The 20,061-nt window shown below is 56.0% G+C and overlaps 7 protein-coding genes across 7 annotated transcripts; 3 read left to right on the top strand and 4 right to left on the bottom strand.

Annotated features, from left to right (window-relative positions):
- Positions 1-841: 841 nt before the first annotated feature.
- On the bottom strand, positions 842-3,528 carry CHGG_05971 (uncharacterized protein; the record flags this gene model as incomplete). Its single annotated transcript, XM_001222065.1, has 3 exons — positions 842-2,814; positions 2,964-3,184; positions 3,401-3,528. The coding sequence occupies 3 exons, from the start codon at positions 3,526-3,528 to the stop codon at positions 842-844; spliced, it is 2,322 nt and encodes a 773-aa protein (XP_001222066.1).
- Positions 3,529-3,782: 254 nt separating this feature from the next.
- On the top strand, positions 3,783-4,370 carry CHGG_05970 (uncharacterized protein; the record flags this gene model as incomplete). Its single annotated transcript, XM_001222064.1, has 2 exons — positions 3,783-3,914; positions 4,038-4,370. The coding sequence occupies 2 exons, from the start codon at positions 3,783-3,785 to the stop codon at positions 4,368-4,370; spliced, it is 465 nt and encodes a 154-aa protein (XP_001222065.1).
- A 709-nt stretch (positions 4,371-5,079) lies between these two features.
- On the bottom strand, positions 5,080-5,920 carry CHGG_05969 (40S ribosomal protein S13; the record flags this gene model as incomplete). Its single annotated transcript, XM_001222063.1, has 4 exons — positions 5,080-5,253; positions 5,340-5,386; positions 5,613-5,645; positions 5,719-5,920. The coding sequence occupies 4 exons, from the start codon at positions 5,918-5,920 to the stop codon at positions 5,080-5,082; spliced, it is 456 nt and encodes a 151-aa protein (XP_001222064.1).
- A 972-nt stretch (positions 5,921-6,892) lies between these two features.
- On the bottom strand, positions 6,893-8,876 carry CHGG_05968 (uncharacterized protein; the record flags this gene model as incomplete). The annotated part of the gene is made up of 6 exons (XM_001222062.1): positions 6,893-6,919; positions 6,976-7,187; positions 7,248-7,506; positions 7,557-8,696; positions 8,760-8,794; positions 8,849-8,876. 6 exons carry the CDS (start codon positions 8,874-8,876, stop codon positions 6,893-6,895), a joined length of 1,701 nt encoding a protein of 566 aa, XP_001222063.1.
- A 622-nt stretch (positions 8,877-9,498) lies between these two features.
- On the top strand, positions 9,499-10,809 carry CHGG_05967 (uncharacterized protein; the record flags this gene model as incomplete). The annotated part of the gene is made up of 1 exon (XM_001222061.1): positions 9,499-10,809. One exon carries the CDS (start codon positions 9,499-9,501, stop codon positions 10,807-10,809), a length of 1,311 nt encoding a protein of 436 aa, XP_001222062.1.
- A 1,537-nt stretch (positions 10,810-12,346) lies between these two features.
- CHGG_05966 (uncharacterized protein) lies at positions 12,347-13,043 on the bottom strand (the record flags this gene model as incomplete). Its single annotated transcript, XM_001222060.1, has 2 exons — positions 12,347-12,565; positions 12,720-13,043. The coding sequence occupies 2 exons, from the start codon at positions 13,041-13,043 to the stop codon at positions 12,347-12,349; spliced, it is 543 nt and encodes a 180-aa protein (XP_001222061.1).
- Positions 13,044-13,896: 853 nt separating this feature from the next.
- On the top strand, positions 13,897-17,562 carry CHGG_05965 (uncharacterized protein; the record flags this gene model as incomplete). Its single annotated transcript, XM_001222059.1, has 1 exon — positions 13,897-17,562. The coding sequence occupies one exon, from the start codon at positions 13,897-13,899 to the stop codon at positions 17,560-17,562; it is 3,666 nt and encodes a 1,221-aa protein (XP_001222060.1).
- Positions 17,563-20,061: the final 2,499 nt, after the last annotated feature.

Genomic DNA, 20,061 nt, shown 5'->3' with positions numbered 1-20,061 from the left:
GAGACGCATGCTTCTTTCTCTTCCCGCTGAAGGGATTGGCGACGGGAGGCCTGCTCCGTCACGTTTCCTACTTGGTGTCCGTCTGCAAGTGCATCTGCATCTGCCTGCCGTATTGTGGCGTCTCGCCCGAGAGGCAAGGTACACCCGGGCGCATCTCTGGCTTCGCGCAGCAGGAGGTCAGTGTGTGTGACTACTTGCATTGCAGAGACGGTAATGTTTCATTCGTCACATTTCGTGCAAGACGAGAGTGAACCAGCGCACTTGATTGGTGTTGAGCCAATATGTCGGGCGTGCAGAAGGCGATCGTAAACAAGTTCGAAATCCGGCTGTAAGATTGGCGAGAAACTGAAGGGGCCAGGTATTTTGCCCCTTGACGGCCTCCCAGAGCCGTATCAAACGATTTACCCCTCAAGTCCAGGGTCTGAGTACGAGAAGGGATCTCGAAACTGCATACTACCTGAAACGTCAACCAGGGGGGGTTGTTCTTAACCCCCCACTAGCGACATTGCGGATGAAACGCAGACGTCCACGTTTCGAAGGCTTTCGGAACACTTTGAAACGCGTGCTGCTGGGACGGCTCTATATTTGGAGCTGTTTCATTTCCTCCCGTCTTCCCACGTGCGAGTCGTTGGTTAGAAAGCCCTGGTTGGGTTCATTGCTTCCATTATGAGCCGTTGGAGGGCCAAGGATGCCTCGTTGTCCTCGTAGCCGTCACGAAGAGAGCGGGCTTTGGTCACACGCGGCCTGAGGCTCGGAGATGAGGTTGCTATTTTCAGCGTGTTCGTTGGGGAGAAAAATCAACCATTCGCCCGGCGACACCGAGAAGGGGTTGGTGCTTCGATCAGCTCGCTCGCACATCTCGAGCTCTTGCATTGCAGAGGGCGACCCGGACTCCCGCCCCGGTGAGGACGTTGATCCACAGACGTTGGGTATCGCTGAGCCGGTCGTTGGCGCTCTTGACTTCGGCAAACATCACCTCCCCTTTTCGGTAACCGCCCTCGCCATCGTCTCCGCCCGCCCGCCACAGAATGAGGTCTGGTACGCCGCCTCCCCGAGCTCTGTACTCTTGCGCCATGACCTTGCACACGGCAGCAAGCGCCCCTCCGTCGAAGCAGGCCACCAAGTCGGCCAAATCCTCAATCTCAAAGTCCCAATTTAAACCCACGACACAGGTGCAGCGCTCATGTTCTCGCTCATGAACTTCCCGTAGGATCTGCTCGGCCTCTCCGTTGCCGATCTGGACAAGCCTATGGTTGATCTGGCTTGCGCGGGCTGGGTAGAAGGCGTCTGTGTGGAGGTCGAGTGGACAGGTCTGGAAAGGCGTCTGAAAGACATTTGGTATGTAAACGAAAAGGACGTCATAGAACAGGTAGGCGAATAGCGTTCGTAAAATGCCCCCTTCGCTGTGATAACCCTTCCATCCCTGGGTGCGATAATATGACAGACACATGTCCTCAACACTGACGTGGAGAGGTTGACCGTCCTCGCCCGGGTCGCCTAGTTCATCGAGCCATACCGTCTTGGTGCTTGGTCCGCGGCCGGTCTTCCCTTTGACATCTGGCTCGTCTCGGATCACCTGAATACCTTGCACGGTATGCACTTCTGGTTCACGCAGTTTGACGTGCCCGAAATCGTGTTGGAGACGGCGAGGAACTCGTAACCTCTTTTCGAGTTTGAGGAGACGTTTCTGTAGGTCATAATGGTAAATCAGGTGGCAATCACGGTCCTCGAGAGCGGTTTCGCATGTAGTAACCGCGATTCGCTGCCAGTGTTTCTTCCGGACCTCGAGGTCAGTCGACACAGGGTCAGGGCCTGCCTCCCACATATACCGTTCTTCCAGCAGTGCCTTGCGTTGATACCAGGAGCCACGGCGTGCGGGATGGAATAAGCGTTGATCGAGAAGCTCAGTAAGCAGCTTATGCTCCTCGAGGTAGTTGTGTAGACGGCCGAGAACATGGGCCGCCTTGTGCGCGATGCGTGTAAAAGCATGACCTGCGTTGAATCGGCGAAGATAACCACCTTCACCAAACTCGTACAAGTGGGATTCTTTGTCGTTCTCTTCCTTGATCAACTCTCTCCAACGCGGCGCAATCGTTTCGAAGACAGCAAGGATCTTCCGAAAGCCCTCCTCTCCAGGCGGGCCGTTGAACTCGAGGACACCATCGACCTCAAACTCTTTTCTCATGGAGAGTTCAAATTCTAGAAGATGTCGCCGGGACGGGAATATGTTGGCCGATCGACACACAATGTAGTCGGGGTAGTTTCGTCGGGCCATCTTGGCCAGGATGATAGTTGTGAGTGATTTCTCGGTCCACTCGGTTGAGCGGTAAAAGACAAGGTGGACACGCTCAAACAACTTAAAAACAGGCTCCGATAACCTGACCAAAGGCCCGGTAATGGCAAGAATTTTGTTTAGGAAGTGAGTGTTCCGATTCGAGTCTTGGTTTTCCAGGCTGTTACCGGAAGCTGTTGACTCCTTCGAGCTTGAGCGGCGGAGGCCTACCGCCATCAGACCTGACTGCTGGGCGCTCGCGCGGCATAAAGCCTTGGTGAGGTCAGTTTTGTTTTTGCCCTGAACTTTGGCCTCCTTGGCCAGCGCTTTGAGTTCGTCGAGGCTTAAAAGCGTGACAGCCTCCTCAATGGTTTTGATACACGAGTGGGACTCATCGGCAAAACAGAACGCGCCATCCGCTTTCCAAGAATCGTAATCGACGGCGTTTTCGTCGAGTCCGGAATTGGTATCATTCAAAAGCGGCCGAGACTCGAGCAGACTGGCAACAGCCATTGACATATCCGAGATGTCATTGTGATAGCCTAGACGCTCGACACGATGCCAGCAGGCAGTCTTGCGCAAAAAGAGACGTACGTACCTGACTTGTCAGACAGCGGGTCACGGTAAAATGGCGGGAGTGCTCACAGGTACTGAGCTTCGTAGCTCAAGCCCCGCCACTGCTCAAACACACATCTTTCTTCGACATCAAACAGATGTGACTCGTCTTCAAGAACCGTATTTAGAGCAAGATTGAACGCGTCGACATAGATGGAGCTCTTCCCTCGAATCCACCGTCGGGTATCTGCTCTGGAAGAAGCGTTCTCCGTCTCATCCTGCGAAGCCTGGGATGCCTGCAAAGTTTCATATTCCTCAATGGCCTCCTTGTCAGTGGCGACAAGCGGGAAAGTGAGCCTTTCAAAAGGCTGTTACATGCTTGAGGCCCAAGCGAATCGCCCCTCGTCAGCCTCCGGAGGTTAGAAGGCCTTGTCGTGAACGGGATGTCCCCCAGGAAGGCCAAAAAGGTCTTCCTCCTCCCAAATTCGAAATGGCTGGAGACAAAGTCCCCATTTTCATCATCGCTGTCCACCTGAACTTCAACGAGCCGGGCCCTTTTTCTCGGCGGCTCACATGATCTTGGCTCCGATTTGGGGAGCAGAGATGCAGTTGCAGGTTGTATTGGGGCTTTGTTGGGTTTGGACCTTTGGATGAAACGATCCATTTCCGTAATAGAAGTACACAAATGTGTGCGGGACCATGATGAGGGAATGGTGGAAGGAATGAAAAATTGGGAATTGGGTTTGACCTCCAGGCAGAAAAGGAGTCAGGAAGAAGCGTGACGGGGCTCCTACTTTCTTTGGACGCGACATCCCGTGACTTCGTGTTGTGCTGTGGTGGGACGTTGTGGGGCATTTTAAACTCGAAGCTTCAATGCCCCAGTCGCATCATGGATTTGTGCCGAACACACCAGGTTCAGGATAGTTACTTCCAATCACCATTCTACACCACAAACATGTCCGAACAAACAGCTCCACAACAAATCGAGGGCACGGAAATCCCAAATCCCCACCCGGAAACAGTCAATGGCATCTCCGCTCCCGATGCGACCGACATTTCCATGACCGATGCCCCTTCCCCGGCAGTAGTACGTCCTTCCCTTTGCCTTGATGTGCACGCAGAATCACCCACACAAAGCGCAACCCCAACCCAAGAGACCCTTTCTTTCCATCTTTGTGCCTCACAAAACTAACCCCAAGCACCCCCACAGCCCCAACCACACCAACACGACACACCCACAACCACACCGGCACCAGCATCCGCAACAGCGCGCATTCCAACCCCCATCCCCACACCCAACCAGCCACCCCAACAGCAACAGCACCAGAACCAGAACCAGAACCAACCCACCTCACGCGCCGCTTCGCAGCACCCAGCCGACACAACAACCCCCGCCGGAACCACAACAACAACAGCAACAGCGACAGGGTTCGCGATGCCGACAGAAGCGGCGGCGCACGGCGCGCCGGTGCGGCAGTACCTCAACAGCAAGGTCACGGGGGTGCTGCTGGAGGGGATGAAGATCGTGGCGAGGGAGCAGTGAGTTTTTTTTTTTATTATTATTCTTTTCTTTTTTTTTTTTTTTTTTTTTGTGTCTTGCTTGACGACGGGCTTCTTCTTCCTATTGGGGGGAGGGGACAAGGTTGCGCAGAATGGGATGCTGACTCTTGGGGCGGTTGTGACAGGCCGAAGGATCCGCTACGGATGCTGGGGGAGTTTCTGCTGCAGAAGAGCAAGGAGTTGGAGGGGAAGGAGGGGAGTTCGTAGGAAGAACATCCCCAGGTGGGCGATGGGGTGAAGCGCGAGCCGCCTGAGACCAAGGAGTGACTAAAAAACGCGGGCCACTCGAGTGGCGCTGACCACAAGCCGTCGGGGTCGGGGCAGTGATTGGCAAAAGGCGGTCGGGAGTGATGGCCAAGGGATTCATGTGGACGTGGGACGTTGCAGGGCCTGAGATACCACTTCACGGAACATTATATCGCAGTTGAGAGGAGCAATGCATTGCATTTATTTCCTCGCTCGTCGCTCCTCATCCCATGCTTTTCGTGCCCGGGAGAGAGCACTATCCTGCGTCCATTGCGGTACTCTAGAATGCAAGTTTCCTTTCCATTCCCCAACTCCAATGACCCGGACCAAACCTGTGGACGGCTACACAGCGGCGGGCCAAAAGCTGCAAAGAACCAGATCCTTCCCACGCTTCCGCCACCCAGCGAACCCCGTCTCGACACGACATACCCATTGCATTGTTTCGCTTAAGCGACCAGGGTGCTGGCGGTCGACGACTCGTACTTCCAGGTAGGGGGAAGGACACCGACGGTCTTGTAGTAACGAGCGAGACGGTGGATACGCGACTCGATCAGAATGAGGCGGAACTTGGAGTCGCGGTCCTTGCGGTTGCGCTCAAGGTGCTTGCGGACGGCAACAGCCTGGATTGGTTAGCAATCGCTTTGTGCTGGGGTCTGGGGGGACGCCACACCGTCCCTAAGGACGGAGCGACGCTCAAGGCTCATACCTTCTTGATGAGCATGTAAAGGTCCTCCGGGATATCGGGAGCAAGACCTGTACACACGATCACTCTGTCAGCCTGGTGACCAAACAGAGGCATATTCCATCTCTTGTTCATATTCTTGTCTTTTTCCCCCACCTCTGCGCCTGCCATCCAGCTCGGTCGTCCATGCGGGGTTCGCCGCTTAGGCTCGTACGCGCGCGGGGCATCGTCGCATGTGGTGTGGTCGAGACCATCTCTTTCTTTCCCAATATTCAAAGGAGCTAAATCAGTCCGTACCGTTGCTCTTCAGGATCCGGAGGATCTTGTTACCTATCGCAGCACAGTTAGCACCACCATTCCCACTTCCACATTTCTCTCCCCAACAAAGGTATCCCAAACATACCGGTCACGACCTTGACCTGGGCAATGCCGTGGGAGTCACGGAGAACGACACCGATCTGCGAGGGGGTCGCGCCCTTCTTGGCGAGCTTGCAGATGTGGTCGACGACCTGCTCGGGGGTGGTCTTGAGCCACGCCGGAGCGGTGCGCGAGTAGGGGATGGCCGAGGACGAAATGCCCTTTCCGTTGCTGTGAAGACGACCCATGGTGGCGGTGGTTGGTGTTCTGAGGTATCGGAAACGGTGGCGGTCGGGTTGTCGAGTGGTCGCTGGCTGGGCGGGAGAATCAGATGCGAGCGAAATTTCCTCCGTGAAGTTCGTGATTCTGTGGGCGGAGAAATTGACTAGGGCCGGCGCTGTGATTGGCTGCAGGAAGTGATTCCTTCACGTGATGGCGCCCGTGACCCGATTTTGCGCCAAGATTTACTCTGAGGTGGGGCCGGCTATGAAGTTAAAGTGGGAAATTTTCTGCCAGCAAACTTCTCCTGCCTTCCCACCTTGAAAGACAACAACAAAACCCGGGCATCGCCTGTCGGGCTTCGGCCCGCACTCGGTGAGGTTTGAGCTTTTGGTGTTTTACATTATCAGCCGCCGATATGCGGTAATAAGGCGTCATCTTGGCAATTTCAGCAGGTAAGCGATCGACATCTCTACTCTCCCTTCAAGCCATTCTCCCTGATGATATAACACTTTACTTTTTTTCTGGTACCTCTTATGTTAGGGTCCTTCGGGACCCAATGAATGAATCGGACTTCTGATTTCATTGGCATCATACCCTTCGTTTTCGAAGCATTATCTTGCCATGGGCAGAGCTAACCTGCTCATAGTTTCAGCTTGGATGACTTGTCAGTCGACAGTCGGTAGGTTTCTGTGCCGCTAGATAGCAAATTTTCAATGAATACAAACAGCGTTGGTTCACCCAATTCCCAAACCAATCAGTGTGCAATACTTCGACCATGGTGACCTCAGCGAAGCTACCCACAGAACCGACGTCCTCGTCATTGATAATTGTACACGTTACTTGAATGCCACCCGTCTCGAAAGAATATAACAGCCCCCGAACTCGGGCTCAAGAGAACATTTGCATTTTTGTCATGCTCAGCGCTTCCCATTCCAGTCAACCCGCATCAGTAGGCACCTAGCCATCGAGATCTCTTCTATAGCACTCCCTTCCACAAATTACCAAGCATTCACATCAAAGTTTTCCTGTACCGGTGTCAGTTGTGGCAATCATCCGGTAAAGGGCTCGAGCTGAATCATACCTCAGGGAAATATGTCGTGACGACAGTACGGTCGGCAAACTTCCTGCCGGCCAGTGCCTGTAACGCCTTTGTCGCGGTTTCTGGCGTTTCGAACTTGATAAAGATTTTACCGACGCCAGCCGACTGCCTGCTACCGCCGGCCGGCCTGGGGATCTTGATAGATAGAATCTTGCCGAACTTTTCGCACTCCTCCTGGACATCGTCACGGATTTCTGTTCAATGGTCAGCAAAGTGTCCGGTGGCTAGTCAAGTAAGTATGGGTTCTCGAATACCTTCGTAGTCGTCGTTATCCATCAGCTCGTCTGGCGTCACCATGTTCAGCAGCTGGAGCACTCTGCCAGCCCCCGCGTCGGCTGATGTTGTACCGGCAAGCATGGACATGGCGTTGACGCCCATCTCGCCGGAGACCTGGGTGATGCCGATGCTGGCCTTCTGGACCTTGAGTGCGCGCTCCCCAAGCATCATGTTGTGCAGGCCTTGTATGGCGACGGTGGTGACGCCTGGGTCGGCATACTCGAGAAAAGCAATACCCTACAATGGTTAGCCGGCGCGCTACATATTCTGGCGCAAAGGAAGCGTACCCGTGACTCTTCCGTGCCGTTGTCCTTGACCAAGACGAACGACTTTAGTTTGCCAAAACTAACAAGCAACTCCATAACCTGGTCTTCGGTCAAATACAACGGGAGGTTGGTTACGCTGATCTTGTTTGGACTGTCGACAACCACGCTCGAGGGCCTGTCCGAATCTGGGTCGTAGTTGGGGTCCTCAACAACGGCGGGCACGATGTAGTCCTTCGGCCTGCGAATATGCAGTCCTTGAGGTGCTGTGCCATTGCCGTTGGCCGCGTGCGCATCGTCCGCCTCCATCGATATGCCGTCCAATGCCAGCGCAACCGTCGCATCCGTGTTGTTCCTAAACTCGACCATGGCGAACGCGCGTTCGGCCGCGATGTGCGCTTGTAAGCAAGGATCTGCGGTCTCGATGACGTTCAAGCCGTTCAGCTGGAGGTTGAAGAAGTTGGTGAGGCTCTCATCTGTGACCGATGCGGGCAGATTCGAGATAATTAGGCGTTTGCTCTGGCGGGAATTCGAGGGTTTCAGCGCCGCACTGTTGACGGCGCCGCCGGGTTGGTTCATGAACGCTTGGAGCTTGGTTGGATCCATCGCCTGTTGGCGCGGCGCGCCGGGAAGGGGGAACATGCCGGAAAGCTTGGCTTGCTCAGCTGTAACATTGTCGTACCCGGGTGGCTTGATATCCCACTGTGTCAGGCGCCGCCTCCGCTCAAGAATAGGGACAACATCGGTAAGATCGGGAGTCGGTTCGCGCTGCTTGGGCGGAGGCGACACACTGCGCCGCCGTTCCCGCTCTCTGTCGAAATCGCGATCACGCCTAGGCCCCGGCCCGCGACGGTCATCCATCAAGTCCCGCTCCGGGCGACGCTCCCGCCGGTCGTCGTCGTCCCTCCGGCTCCTGGCACCCCGATCACGGTCCCATTCCCTCTCGCCCCGGTCACCTCCGCGGGGGCGATCCCGCCCGGAGTAACGATCCTCACGCTCGCGGTCGCGGTGGGTTCGGCTCGAGGAGTAGGCATCTACATCGCCGTCCTCGCGACGTGATCGGCCGCCGCTGCGATAGTCGGGGGAACGAGAGCGTCTGCGTCCGCTGCCTCTATCTCGCGTGTCGCCTCGGTCGCGTCTATCGTCACGATCTCTCCGCGAAGACTAACGTATAGCCATGTTAGTTCCAGCGGCACCACAGATGATGATGCAGGCATATGTACTTACCGGATAGTCGCGAGACGAGCCGTGTCGACCGCCGTCTATGTCGCGTCGGTTAGCATTAAATTGAGCATAATAGAAGGGGCCAGGCGTACCTCTGGAGCCGTAACTATCCGCATTCATTGTAATTGCTGCGGTTGGCTATCAATTTCGATGTGATATTTGAAGTCGCAGATATGTACGAGGGAGAGCTTGCAGGAACGTGATCCGAGGGCGTTCAAGTTGATCGCGAGGCTGGAACTTTTTTGGGGCGACAATGCGGGCTTGGCTACGCCAATCCACTTTGGGTTAAAGCACCTGAGTGGAGTTCTCTCCTTGCTCCAGCTCTGCTTCACTCAGCTCGGCTCCTTGCAGTGAACTTACAAAGCAATTTCCATAACCCTTCAAACATCACCTCTGAATCTTCAAAGGCTTGTCTTTCTCGCTCAATTGGGGTATTTATCGACATTCCGTACTCCTACGGGTATTTATTCGCAACTGTAATTTAGTTTTATCTCCTTTGATTTAATCTCAAATCCGGCGACCTTCCCTCCCTCCCTCAACATCCCATCCAATGGGAGCCCAAGCGGCGGATTGGCGAAAGCTGCCCCTGAGTCTAACTGAGCTTTGTATCGACACCACGCTCCGCTGCGGACGTAGGTTTTCTTTTCTTTTCTTTTCATTTTGATTTAGACCATCACACTTTGAGAGTGATCCATTAACATAATGCTGTAGAATCGTTTCGGTGGCGGAAAATAAACGAAGAATGGTGAGAATATATGCGACAACACCCCAATGTTATATTTATCTCCTCCTAACACAAACTAGGCACTGCGTACTCGGCGGTCGCCTCATCTCGCTGAAGCAGGACTCATCGCATCTGCATTATCGAGCGTCATGGCCCAAGACAACCAGTAACCTTCCGACGCCTCCGGCCTCTGTGCCTCCGGGGTCTCTATCACCCACAGCAGGCAGCGATAGCGACAGCAAAGAGGACGATACAGCATCACTCTTGCATAGCTACTTCGCTCTTTCGCTTTCAGTTGCTTCACTCTACAAGCAATGGGCTGCTTCTGACGCCAACTTTGCCCGCCGTGCGCCCGCATTCACCGGGATTCGCATCCTTAACCAGCCAGCCTGGGAGGCATTGGTCGCCTTCATCTGCAGTAGCAACAACAATATCTCGCGCATCAGCCAGATGGTGCAAAAGCTCTGCATCTATTACGGCCCGTACGTCGCGACCATTGAAGGCGAACCATTCCACGACTTCCCAGGCCCAGAGGCCTTGTCTGGAGACCAAGTCGAAGCCCACCTCCGCCAGCTCGGTTTTGGCTATCGTGCGAGGTACATTGTCGAAACAGCGCGCCTAGTGTCCTCAGAAAAGCCCGCAGGATGGCTTCTCCAGCTCCGGAACCCTGCCTGTCCGGCTGTCGGTGAGACCACCACTACCACCGCGACCGCCACCACCAAGGTCGAACCCGATGTCACACCAAAAGACGTCATCAAGTCGGAACGAGGTTCGAATACCAGTCCCCCAACAACACCAACAGAAGCACCAGAAGCAGCGAAACAGCAACAGCAGCAACCACCAACCTACCGCGCCGCGCACGAAGCGCTGCTCACGCTCCCGGGCGTCGGCCCCAAGGTATCCGACTGCGTCTGCCTGATGGGGCTGGGGTGGTGGGAGGCGGTGCCGGTGGACACGCATGTCTGGCAGATCGCGCAGCGCGACTACGGCTTCGGCAAGGGCGCCAAGGGCAGCAAGACCTTCACCAAGACCATGCACGATGCCGTGGGCGACCACTTCCGCGGCATCTGGGGCGCCCACGCCGGCTGGGCCCAGAGCGTGCTGTTCACGGCGAATCTGAAGTCGTTTGCGGGGCAGGCGGGGGGAGGGGGTGCTGCTGCTGCTGCGGCTGCTGCTGTTTCTGGGGAGCAGGGGAAGCGGGGGGTGGTGGGGGGCGGTGGTTGGGACGGTGGTTGGGGGGGGATTCGGATTTGCTCTCTGGGGGTGATGCTGGGGCAGTGGTCAAGGTGGAGAAAGCGGAGATGCGGGAGGAGGTCGCTGCGCTGGTGAGCGCGGTTGGTCGGACGGGCAGGAAGAGGAAAGTCGGTAGTGCGGTGGGAAAAGAGTCTGACGACAACAATCCGAGCCAAGGCTCGGGGTTGGACGTCACGATCTCAACGCGGAGGAGAAGCAAGAGACTAAAATCCGCTAGCGGCTAAGCTAATACGACCCGACTTTTAGACGGATGAGAACCCACTGTATAAACTGGCATAACGACTCTCTTGGCTGATTTCCCGTGCTCTCCAGAGACAGGTATAGGGGGGCGGACGGGCCCGGGTTCGATTTGGCTCTCCCTCATCTTTCTCCAATCATTCTCTCCATCCATCTACGGCGTATTTCACATTAGCAGTTTTCCCTCTCACAACCCCCCTATCATGCATCTCAGGGCCCATCTTCTACGACTGAGCGTCGAAGGCCGGCCGCGGATTGTCTTTATTATAGCGTATTCTTAGCTGTCCGACGAGCCACCGGGTTTAGGGTCGGTTCTTAGACGGGCTATCGGCTCGAACCAACGATACGGGCGGCAACGGGTGACCTCTCCCGACAGTACAGAACCCCCCTGCTTGCTAGGTTCCGTACCGTTGACAAAAACCATCTGTTGCCGCCTGTGTCGTTGAGTGATGGAGTAGTGCCGCGAAACCATCACCCATTACAAGACACAGTAGTTGCTTCTCCCCAAACCCACTAGACCCCATCGCCATCCGGCATCGTCGCGTTTTGGCGTGGGTTCTGACTCTGCGAGGATGGCGGGTAATGGGTCGAGTTAGGGTGTAGTACCAACAGTGTAATTGGGAAGGCGGCGCCAAACTAGTATGGCAGAGAATATTAGGGAAGCGTACCTAGATACCTAGGTAGGAAAAAAAAGACGCCATCTTTTGACAGGAAGCCTGCCGATGAGCTGTTTCAGTGCCTGCATCCCTTGTACGCGAGGCAATCATACTCGCCGCTCCCATCTCGTAAGCAACCCCACCCTCCACTCCATGTACACGCGCTCCGCCGGCGGCAACAACACGTTGCTGTCGTCCAAATGCCGGATAACCTCGCCCACCGCCTGTGCTGGCAGGTTTATTTCCAGGGAATCGCAGGTGACGGCCTCCAGCATCTTGTCCGCCTCCCCACGGGGCAACGGCCGATAGAGGAGTTTGATGGCTGGTGTGCGTTGCGGGGTACCACTTGAGGAATACGCAATGCCGCTATTGAGCACCCAAATGTGGATTGCTTTCTCTGAATTGGCCTCCACGTGGCTTTCTTGGGCGGTTCCGCTTAGGGGGGTTATCACAGACTTCGAGGACCCGGATCGGGATATGGTGGAAATGAGTGTGGCTGCAAGACACTCTGGGATGCCTGGCGCGGCGTCCGAGGCCGACTTGCAGGATATTTGCCACTTGAGCAGGGTGACTGCGGAAGTTCGAAAGTTGAAAAAGCCCAGTTGCGTACGGCAGGAAGAGCAGAAGACGTTTAGGTTGGGGGCATGGTTTGTTGTATCATCAACCAACAAGAGGCTTTGTCTATCCGCCGCACTTTGATCAAAAGTAGAGAGAGAGAACTATAAACGGGAAACGGTCAGCCACTGACTGACTTGGGGTTGCTTAAGGCGTGCCGTGTAAGACATGTCCCTCCAATAATCCCAGAGCAGTCTCCACTTAAGAATGATCTGGCGAAGTGCGGAGGGTAGGCTGTCTGCCGGAGGCAGCGACCCATCCCCTGAGGGAGGTTCGCCCGCCCAGTAGCCTGCGTGAACAGGAAAATTCGCCATGACTCTGATCTAGGGCATTTGTATCGGTATCCACTCCATTGAGGCTTTGTGGGCCGGTGTGGCTACCTTCTTGATGCCCAAAACGAAGACTCCTTTGAGCAGTTCATAATAAGAAACAAAAAAAAGACACGGTACATCGAGTACCCGATAACGCCAAACTTACCGTCACATTCTGACAATCCCTTTCCTCGAAAAGAAGCGTCGTTAAGTCCACAAAACCAACACCCTCCTGGGCAGAGATGGCTGAGGAAGCGCCGTAGCCCCTCGCAGCGAGGCTCTCTTCGCCGGCCTTTCCATCTTCCTCGCTCGGATTGTGATGGTGATGATGATCAGGCTTGTGGCAATGCCAGAATTCCATCATCTCGGCCCAGTTCTCGCTGGGGAGGTCTTTCCAAACCTTAACGGACCCAGAACAGACAACCTCGGTGGCGCACTGCCTGCAAGCGACTCCAGATTCAGGATCTAGGTCTGTCGCCGACCAAACCATTTCGTCCAGCTGATGTGATGGGGGTAGGGACGAGGCATCGAGAGGGAGTCGCCAGGAGAGAGATGTGCTGCCTTTTTGGTCCTGCACAGGGAGCAAGGTGCTGCCAAGAGCTGTCTTTGCTGGGAGCGTTAGAAGATGGATGCTATTGCGATGTCTAAGCTCAATGGTTCTGCAATCAGCGAGGACAGCGACACGAGTCGAAGCGTCACATGGCGAAGAGAGCCATGCAGCTAGGGAAATCTGACGGATGTTGGCGAGCAGCTCGGCATAAAGAGCACAGTCGTTGGGTGACATTTCCGAGGGTTTTGTGTTGTCACTTTCTTTTTAACGCGGCAGTTTATTTTCTCTCGACTGCCAAGCTGCTGCCTTGTAAAATAAAAAGTTCAATAAGGCTAATTTTTGAGTCATTCGGTTGTCAACTCCAGTTTGAACAGGAGCAAAAAGGTGGTGACCGATTGCAAACCGAGGTTGCCCAGGCCTTAGTGGCTTACCTAATACCGTTCATGGATCTTCGCTGCGCCAAGCCGTTTAGCGTGGCAGCCTCGCCAAACTGGCCGCCGAAATTTCAACACACGGCAACGGCGAGTGCTCCATCGCGACGCACGACCCTTTCAGCCTCCGAGCTTCGAATATCCGCAATTCCATTTTGTTTCCCCCTCCAACCTCTCTCGATCTAGCCTTCATCCATCACGAGTCGCCATCGGCGACAACATATTCGATTGCGACGCCCATCTCGCAACACATTCCGCATATATCGATATCCTAATCGCATCGGCAACCCGCCACCCAGCATAGCATAAAGAATAATCTCCAACGAATAGGATGAGCGCAGCGCCGAGCGGGCAGCAGCACCATGTCGGACGCGGACTTTGTACGGATCCGGAAGTTCCAGGCTGAGCGCAATGCCGTTGCCGCCTCGAAGAAAGGTTCTTGGACCTTTGACCCCGCCAACCAGCGAGCTGACTCCTCGACTAAGGCCAAGCTGAGCGAAGCCTGGGACACAGATCTCTACGAACGCGAGAATGGCTCCGACAAGTTTGCCGGCTACCACAGCTCTCTACCAGGTGCCGATGGCGATGCCGACGAGGAGATGGCCGATGCCGACAGCTCGCGTCGCCTAGTCGGCCAGTACACGGCTACCCGCTCCCAGATCGACGAGTTTGCGCGTGGCAATGGCGTCGAGGAGGACGACGTTCTTGCTGGCCGCGGCGAGCGCAGCAACCGCATCACCGAACGGGAGACCGACTATCAGAAACGCCGTTTTGACCGCGGCTTGACACCAACACGCGCCGACCCCTTTGCCGCCAACCGCCAGGGCGGCTCGGCCGAGGAAGGCGAGACCTACCGCGCTATCATGGAGCGCCGTGATATTGAACGGGAGGAGGAGCGCGTTCGTCGCGCTATCGAACAAAAGATGAAGGATGGGCCGGTAGCAGAGCACCAGCCAACACTCAGGGACTCGGCGGACAAGGAGAATGAGGGCGCAGTATCCGCCGACGCCGCGGCTGGCCGCAAACGCAAGAAGAGGTGGGATGTTGCCTCGGCCGAGACAGCCGTGGAGGCTACTCCCGCACCAGCCGAGCCTAAGAAGAGATCACGCTGGGACCAAACGCCTTCTGTCCCAACCATCGGGGCCGAACCAGGGGCCGAGTCAAAGAAGCGGTCCAGGTGGGACCAAGCTCCGTCTGCCACACCCATCGGTAACGTTGGCCTGGCTACCCCCATGCATCCTTCCCAGGGAGTCGTGTTGCCCACTGCTTTCGGCACAGATGCGTCGAGTCGATACATGCCCCTCAGTGATGAAGAGCTCGACGCGATGCTTCCCGGCCCCGAGGAGGGCTACAAGGTTCTTGAGCCCCCGCCGGGCTATGCGCCAGTACGGGCTCCCGCGCACAAGCTGGTCTCAGCCCCGACGCCGGCAACGGGGTTCATGATGCAGGATCCAAGCAGTGGGCGCGTCACAGGTCAGCAGATGCCTAAGGAGATCCCTGGCGTGGGCGATCTGCAGTTCTTCAAGCCTGAAGACATGACCTACTTTGGAAAGCTGACGGATGGGTCAAACGAGGATGATCTCAGTGTCGATGAGCTTAAGGAGAGGAAGATCATGCGTCTTCTGCTGAAGGTCAAGAATGGTACTCCTCCAATGAGGAAGACTGCGCTCAGACAACTCACAGATAACGCACGCAACTTTGGCGCCGGGCCACTCTTCAACCAGATCCTTCCGTTGCTCATGGAGAAGACGCTTGAGGACCAGGAGCGCCATCTGCTCGTCAAGGTCATCGACCGCATCCTCTACAAGCTGGATGACATGGTCCGGCCGTTTGTGCACAAGATCCTAGTCGTCATCGAGCCGCTGCTCATTGACCAGGACTACTATGCTCGGGTTGAGGGCCGTGAAATTATTTCTAACCTCGCTAAAGCTGCGGGCCTCGCGACCATGATTAGCGTCATGCGTCCGGATATCGACCACGTAGACGAATACGTGAGGAACACCACCGCTCGGGCATTCGCCGTCGTCGCCTCTGCCCTCGGCATCCCCGCCCTCCTTCCCTTCCTCAGGGCCGTCTGCCGCAGCAAAAAGTCGTGGCAGGCACGTCATACCGGCGTCAAGATCGTGCAGCAAATACCCATTCTGATGGGTTGTGCAGTCTTGCCCCACCTAAAGCAGCTCGTCGACTGTATCGGCCCTAACTTGAACGACGAGCAAACCAAGGTGCGGACGGTGACCAGTTTGGCCATCGCTGCTCTGGCCGAGGCGTCGAACCCGTACGGCATTGAGAGTTTCGACGACATCCTCAACCCCCTATGGACCGGCGCCCGCAAGCAGCGAGGCAAGGGCCTGGCGGGTTTCCTGAAGGCGGTTGGCTACATCATTCCCCTGATGGATGAGGATTACGCAAACTACTACACGAGCCAAATCATGGAGATTCTCCTCCGCGAGTTCGCATCGCCCGACGAAGAGATGAAGAAAGTCGTCTTGAAGGTCGTCTCGCAATGCGCCGCCACCGATGGAGTTACGGCCGGTTACCTAAAGGAGCACGTCCTTGACGAGTTCTTCAAGAGCTTCTGGGTGCGGCGCATGGCTCTCGACAAGCGTAACTACAGGCAGGTGGTCGAGACTACAGTTGATATCGGCCAAAAGGTTGGTGTCAGCGAGATCCTTGAGAGGATTGTAGCCAACCTAAAGGATGAGAGCGAAGCATACCGCAAGATGACGGTCGAGACGGTTGAGAAAGTAGTGGCTTCTCTTGGCGCGGCTGATATCGGTGAGCGCTTGGAGGAGCGGCTGATCGACGGTATCCTACATGCGTTCCAGGAACAGAGCGTCGAGGACATCGTCATGCTCAATGGCTTCGGCTCGGTGGTCAACGCCCTCGGCACGCGCTGCAAGCCATACCTCCCTCAAATCGTCAGCACAGTCCTCTGGCGTCTCAACAACAAGTCAGCCACGGTCCGCCAACAAGCGGCTGACCTCGTCTCACGCATTGCTATGGTCATGAAGCAATGTGGCGAGGACGCCCTCATGGGCAAACTCGGTATTGTCCTCTACGAATATCTCGGTGAAGAATACCCAGAAGTGCTCGGCTCCATCCTCGGCGCCCTCCGCTCCATCGTCACCGTCGTCGGTATTAGCCAGATGCAACCACCCATCAAAGACCTCCTCCCGCGCCTCACCCCTATTCTCCGCAACCGCCACGAAAAGGTCCAGGAGAACACCATTGACTTGGTGGGGCGCATCGCCGATCGCGGCCCGGAGAGCGTCAACGCTCGCGAGTGGATGCGCATCTGCTTCGAGCTGCTCGACATGCTGAAGGCACACAAGAAGGGCATCCGCCGCGCCGCCAACAACACCTTCGGCTTCATCGCCAAGGCCATTGGTCCCCAAGACGTGCTCGCCACCCTTCTCAACAACCTGCGCGTGCAGGAGCGGCAGTCCCGCGTCAACACGGCCGTCGCCATCGGCATCGTGGCCGAGACGTGCGCGCCCTTCACTGTCCTGCCGGCCCTGATGAACGAGTACCGCGTGCCGGAGCTGAACGTGCAAAACGGCGTGCTCAAGTCGCTCTCCTTCCTCTTCGAGTACATCGGCGAGATGGCCAAGGACTACGTCTACGCCGTCACCCCCTTGCTCGAGGACGCCCTCATCGACCGAGACCAGGTCCATCGCCAGACGGCCGCCAGCGTCGTCAAGCACATCGCGCTCGGCGTCGTCGGCCTCGGCTGCGAGGACGCCATGGTCCACCTGCTCAACCTGCTGTACCCCAACCTGTTCGAGACCAGCCCCCACGTCATCGACCGCATCGTCGAGGCCATCGAGGCCGTCCGCATGGCTGTCGGCCCGGGCCTGGTGCTGAATTATGTCTGGGCGGGGCTGTTCCACCCGGCGAGGAAGGTCCGCACGCCGTATTGGAGGCTGTATAATGATGCCTATGTGTGGGGCGCCGATGCCATGGTGCCGTATTATCCGAACCTAGTGGAGGAGGGTATTGATCGTGGGGAGTTGGCCGTGGTTCTTTAATTTTGATAAAGCGTGTGGCTTTTGGGGGGTTGCTTTTGGTAGGGTAGGGCAGGCAGGCAGGCAAGCAAGCAAGCAGACAGCAATATGAGATGGTTTTCTTTTTCATTGGGTTGTGGCCTGTTAACCATCTGGTGTGTGAGTTGGTGTATCTGGAATTGGATAGGTGACTGCTTGTGTTCGGGTGGTGTGCAAGATGTATTTTCGAGTTGTATGATGTTATTGCATAGTCTAGGAGTCTTAATGTTTCGGTTTACTTCATCTATCTAGTTATGTACAGTTGCTGCCCCGTCTCTCGGATGTTGGTGTTCGTTGTAGTTAGGCGTGATGTTGGTAGAGGAACGGCAAGTTGGTGTCGACATCATATACTTGAGCCAACTTGATACTGGCCGAACTGGTTTGTAACCTGCTTAGGATTGGGGATGAGCATTCTGCTAATGTACTGCCCTCGACTAAGTCCCCTTACCTGTCGGTCCTCCGACTGTCGTTTCCTGACTTGCGTGTGATGAGGGACGAATACACCGCCAGCATCATAGTCACGTAAGAGGTTAGACACTCGAAAGTAAGACAACAACAAAACAGCAATACACCTTGGTAATTCCGTTTCTAGCTTCTAGCATTACGAGGCTCATAAGACATGCTGCGTCGACATGTACAGCTCTATTCCTGGTTGAACACTTCACCGCCCAAAGTCAAAGTACATACCCCTGAGCCACGAGTACCCATGATCCTCTACCGGTCGCTATTTGTCGTTCGCGCAGGGCAGTGTCAGACAAACACTGTCCGGAAACACCGATACCAGAGCCGCGTAAACAAGCTAACAATAGCCACCGACTCAAGTTACACGACCACACCGTCAGTGCTGTGCCTCGTCGAGCCACGTTCGGAGAATAATCTCAACACACACCATTGTACGACGCCGGATAGTTTTGCGAGGCTCGTACAGCATCAAGGACACGTTACCCGCCTACGTAGCTTTCGTCGCACCGCGGAGTCGATCCGGGCCTCCTCCCATACCATGCCGAAAGGTTCTGAACCATCAGGGATGAGCTGTGAAGCCTTCAACCGGACAAGGCCAGCGAGGGTTGGGACTTTGGAACGCCCTTCCCGTCAAGGATCGAAAGACAGATTGCAAGCGATGCTGTCCCCTGTAGGGGAATTTTCCTTCCCGCATTCGATCGAGATCCCAACCCAACTTGGGCTTGCTCGGTACTCGCAGTCCCGGTGACAGACAGCGCTCAACTTGGACCCCTTGACCGCTAAACGATACCCGAACCTTGTGCAAGGTGACACCAAACGCTTCTCGCCTCGAATCATCATGCAGAAGAAACACGACACATCCGCTATATCCCCCCGCCGTGTCTCTAGCCATCTTTGCATCCTAACAGTACGACAGCATTCGGGCTACAACCAACCAGAGACTTGACCCTGTACCACCTGTGTAAGAAGGAAGCGTCGCACAATGACTTCAGCCCGAGCTGACGAAAGAAAGGCGGCATGGCATGTGTGTGTAGCATCTTCCCATCATGAAGTTGACGCCAGCACGGTCAACAATTTCCACTAGAGCCATACCCCTGAAGGCGACAGGAGCCCAGCTGCGGCCCTCGTTCCCCATCCTTCTCACCTTCGACCTTCCACGACCCCCAACAGGCCCAAAAGGTGAAACAGAACGGTTGTTACTGCACACTGCACGCCATATTGAACCGGCATATCCCCGGACTAACCGGGGGCAGGATAAACGCTGTCCGGCCCGTGCTGGCTGTATTTGCCCCTTCCAGGCCCCGTCCCGAAGCACAGCCCTCGGCGTGGCCCCGGATGGGACGCTAACGAACTCCCTAACTCACTCCCTCTCCCGGCCGCAACCCCTTTTCGACCACCCCGGGAGGAGTGACAGCGAGAGGGACAGTGGCACATGGGTGGCCGACTACGTGTGGGGATGGGATGCGGTTGGCCCTCTCTCTCTCGCTCTCTCACTCGAACACGCAAAAGATCCCGCCGGCTTCGGACACGCCGCCCTGTCACCCCAACCGGACCCCCTCGCCTGCCTCGTCCCTTTTGAGAAGGGGGAACCTCGCCCAGGATCGGATCACCGCACCGGATCGGTTCAAATCTCGAATCCCCCCCCCTCCTCCATCTCGCTGCGTTGCGTGCCCACTCTCACAATCCAACACAGTACGTACATCCAAACACAGGGCCCTAAGGTACGTGAGGTAAGGTAGTATACATTCGGCTCCTACGTACTCGTACGGCGCAAGAACTCCAACCAACGAAGCGGAGAAAAGAACTCCGGGTATCCACGCTCGGCAGATTGATGCCCCGGCAGGCCCCATCCTCCATCTCCCTTTTTCTCGAGCTGGCTACCAGACATCCAGACGAGACAGGCAAGCCAGGACAGGACAGAGCATCCCGAACCGGAAAAAAACCCCCACACACCACCATCCTCCATCCCCATCTCACTCCCCACCAACCACCACCCGCACCCGTAGCGCACACCCCTCCACC

This window comes from Chaetomium globosum, genomic scaffold (genome assembly GCF_000143365.1).
Source record: "Chaetomium globosum CBS 148.51 scaffold_3 genomic scaffold, whole genome shotgun sequence".
Lineage (NCBI taxonomy): Eukaryota > Fungi > Ascomycota > Sordariomycetes > Sordariales > Chaetomiaceae > Chaetomium > Chaetomium globosum.
The sequence above is the reverse complement of the archived record's forward strand: the minus strand, read 5'-3'. Positions and strand labels throughout refer to the sequence as shown.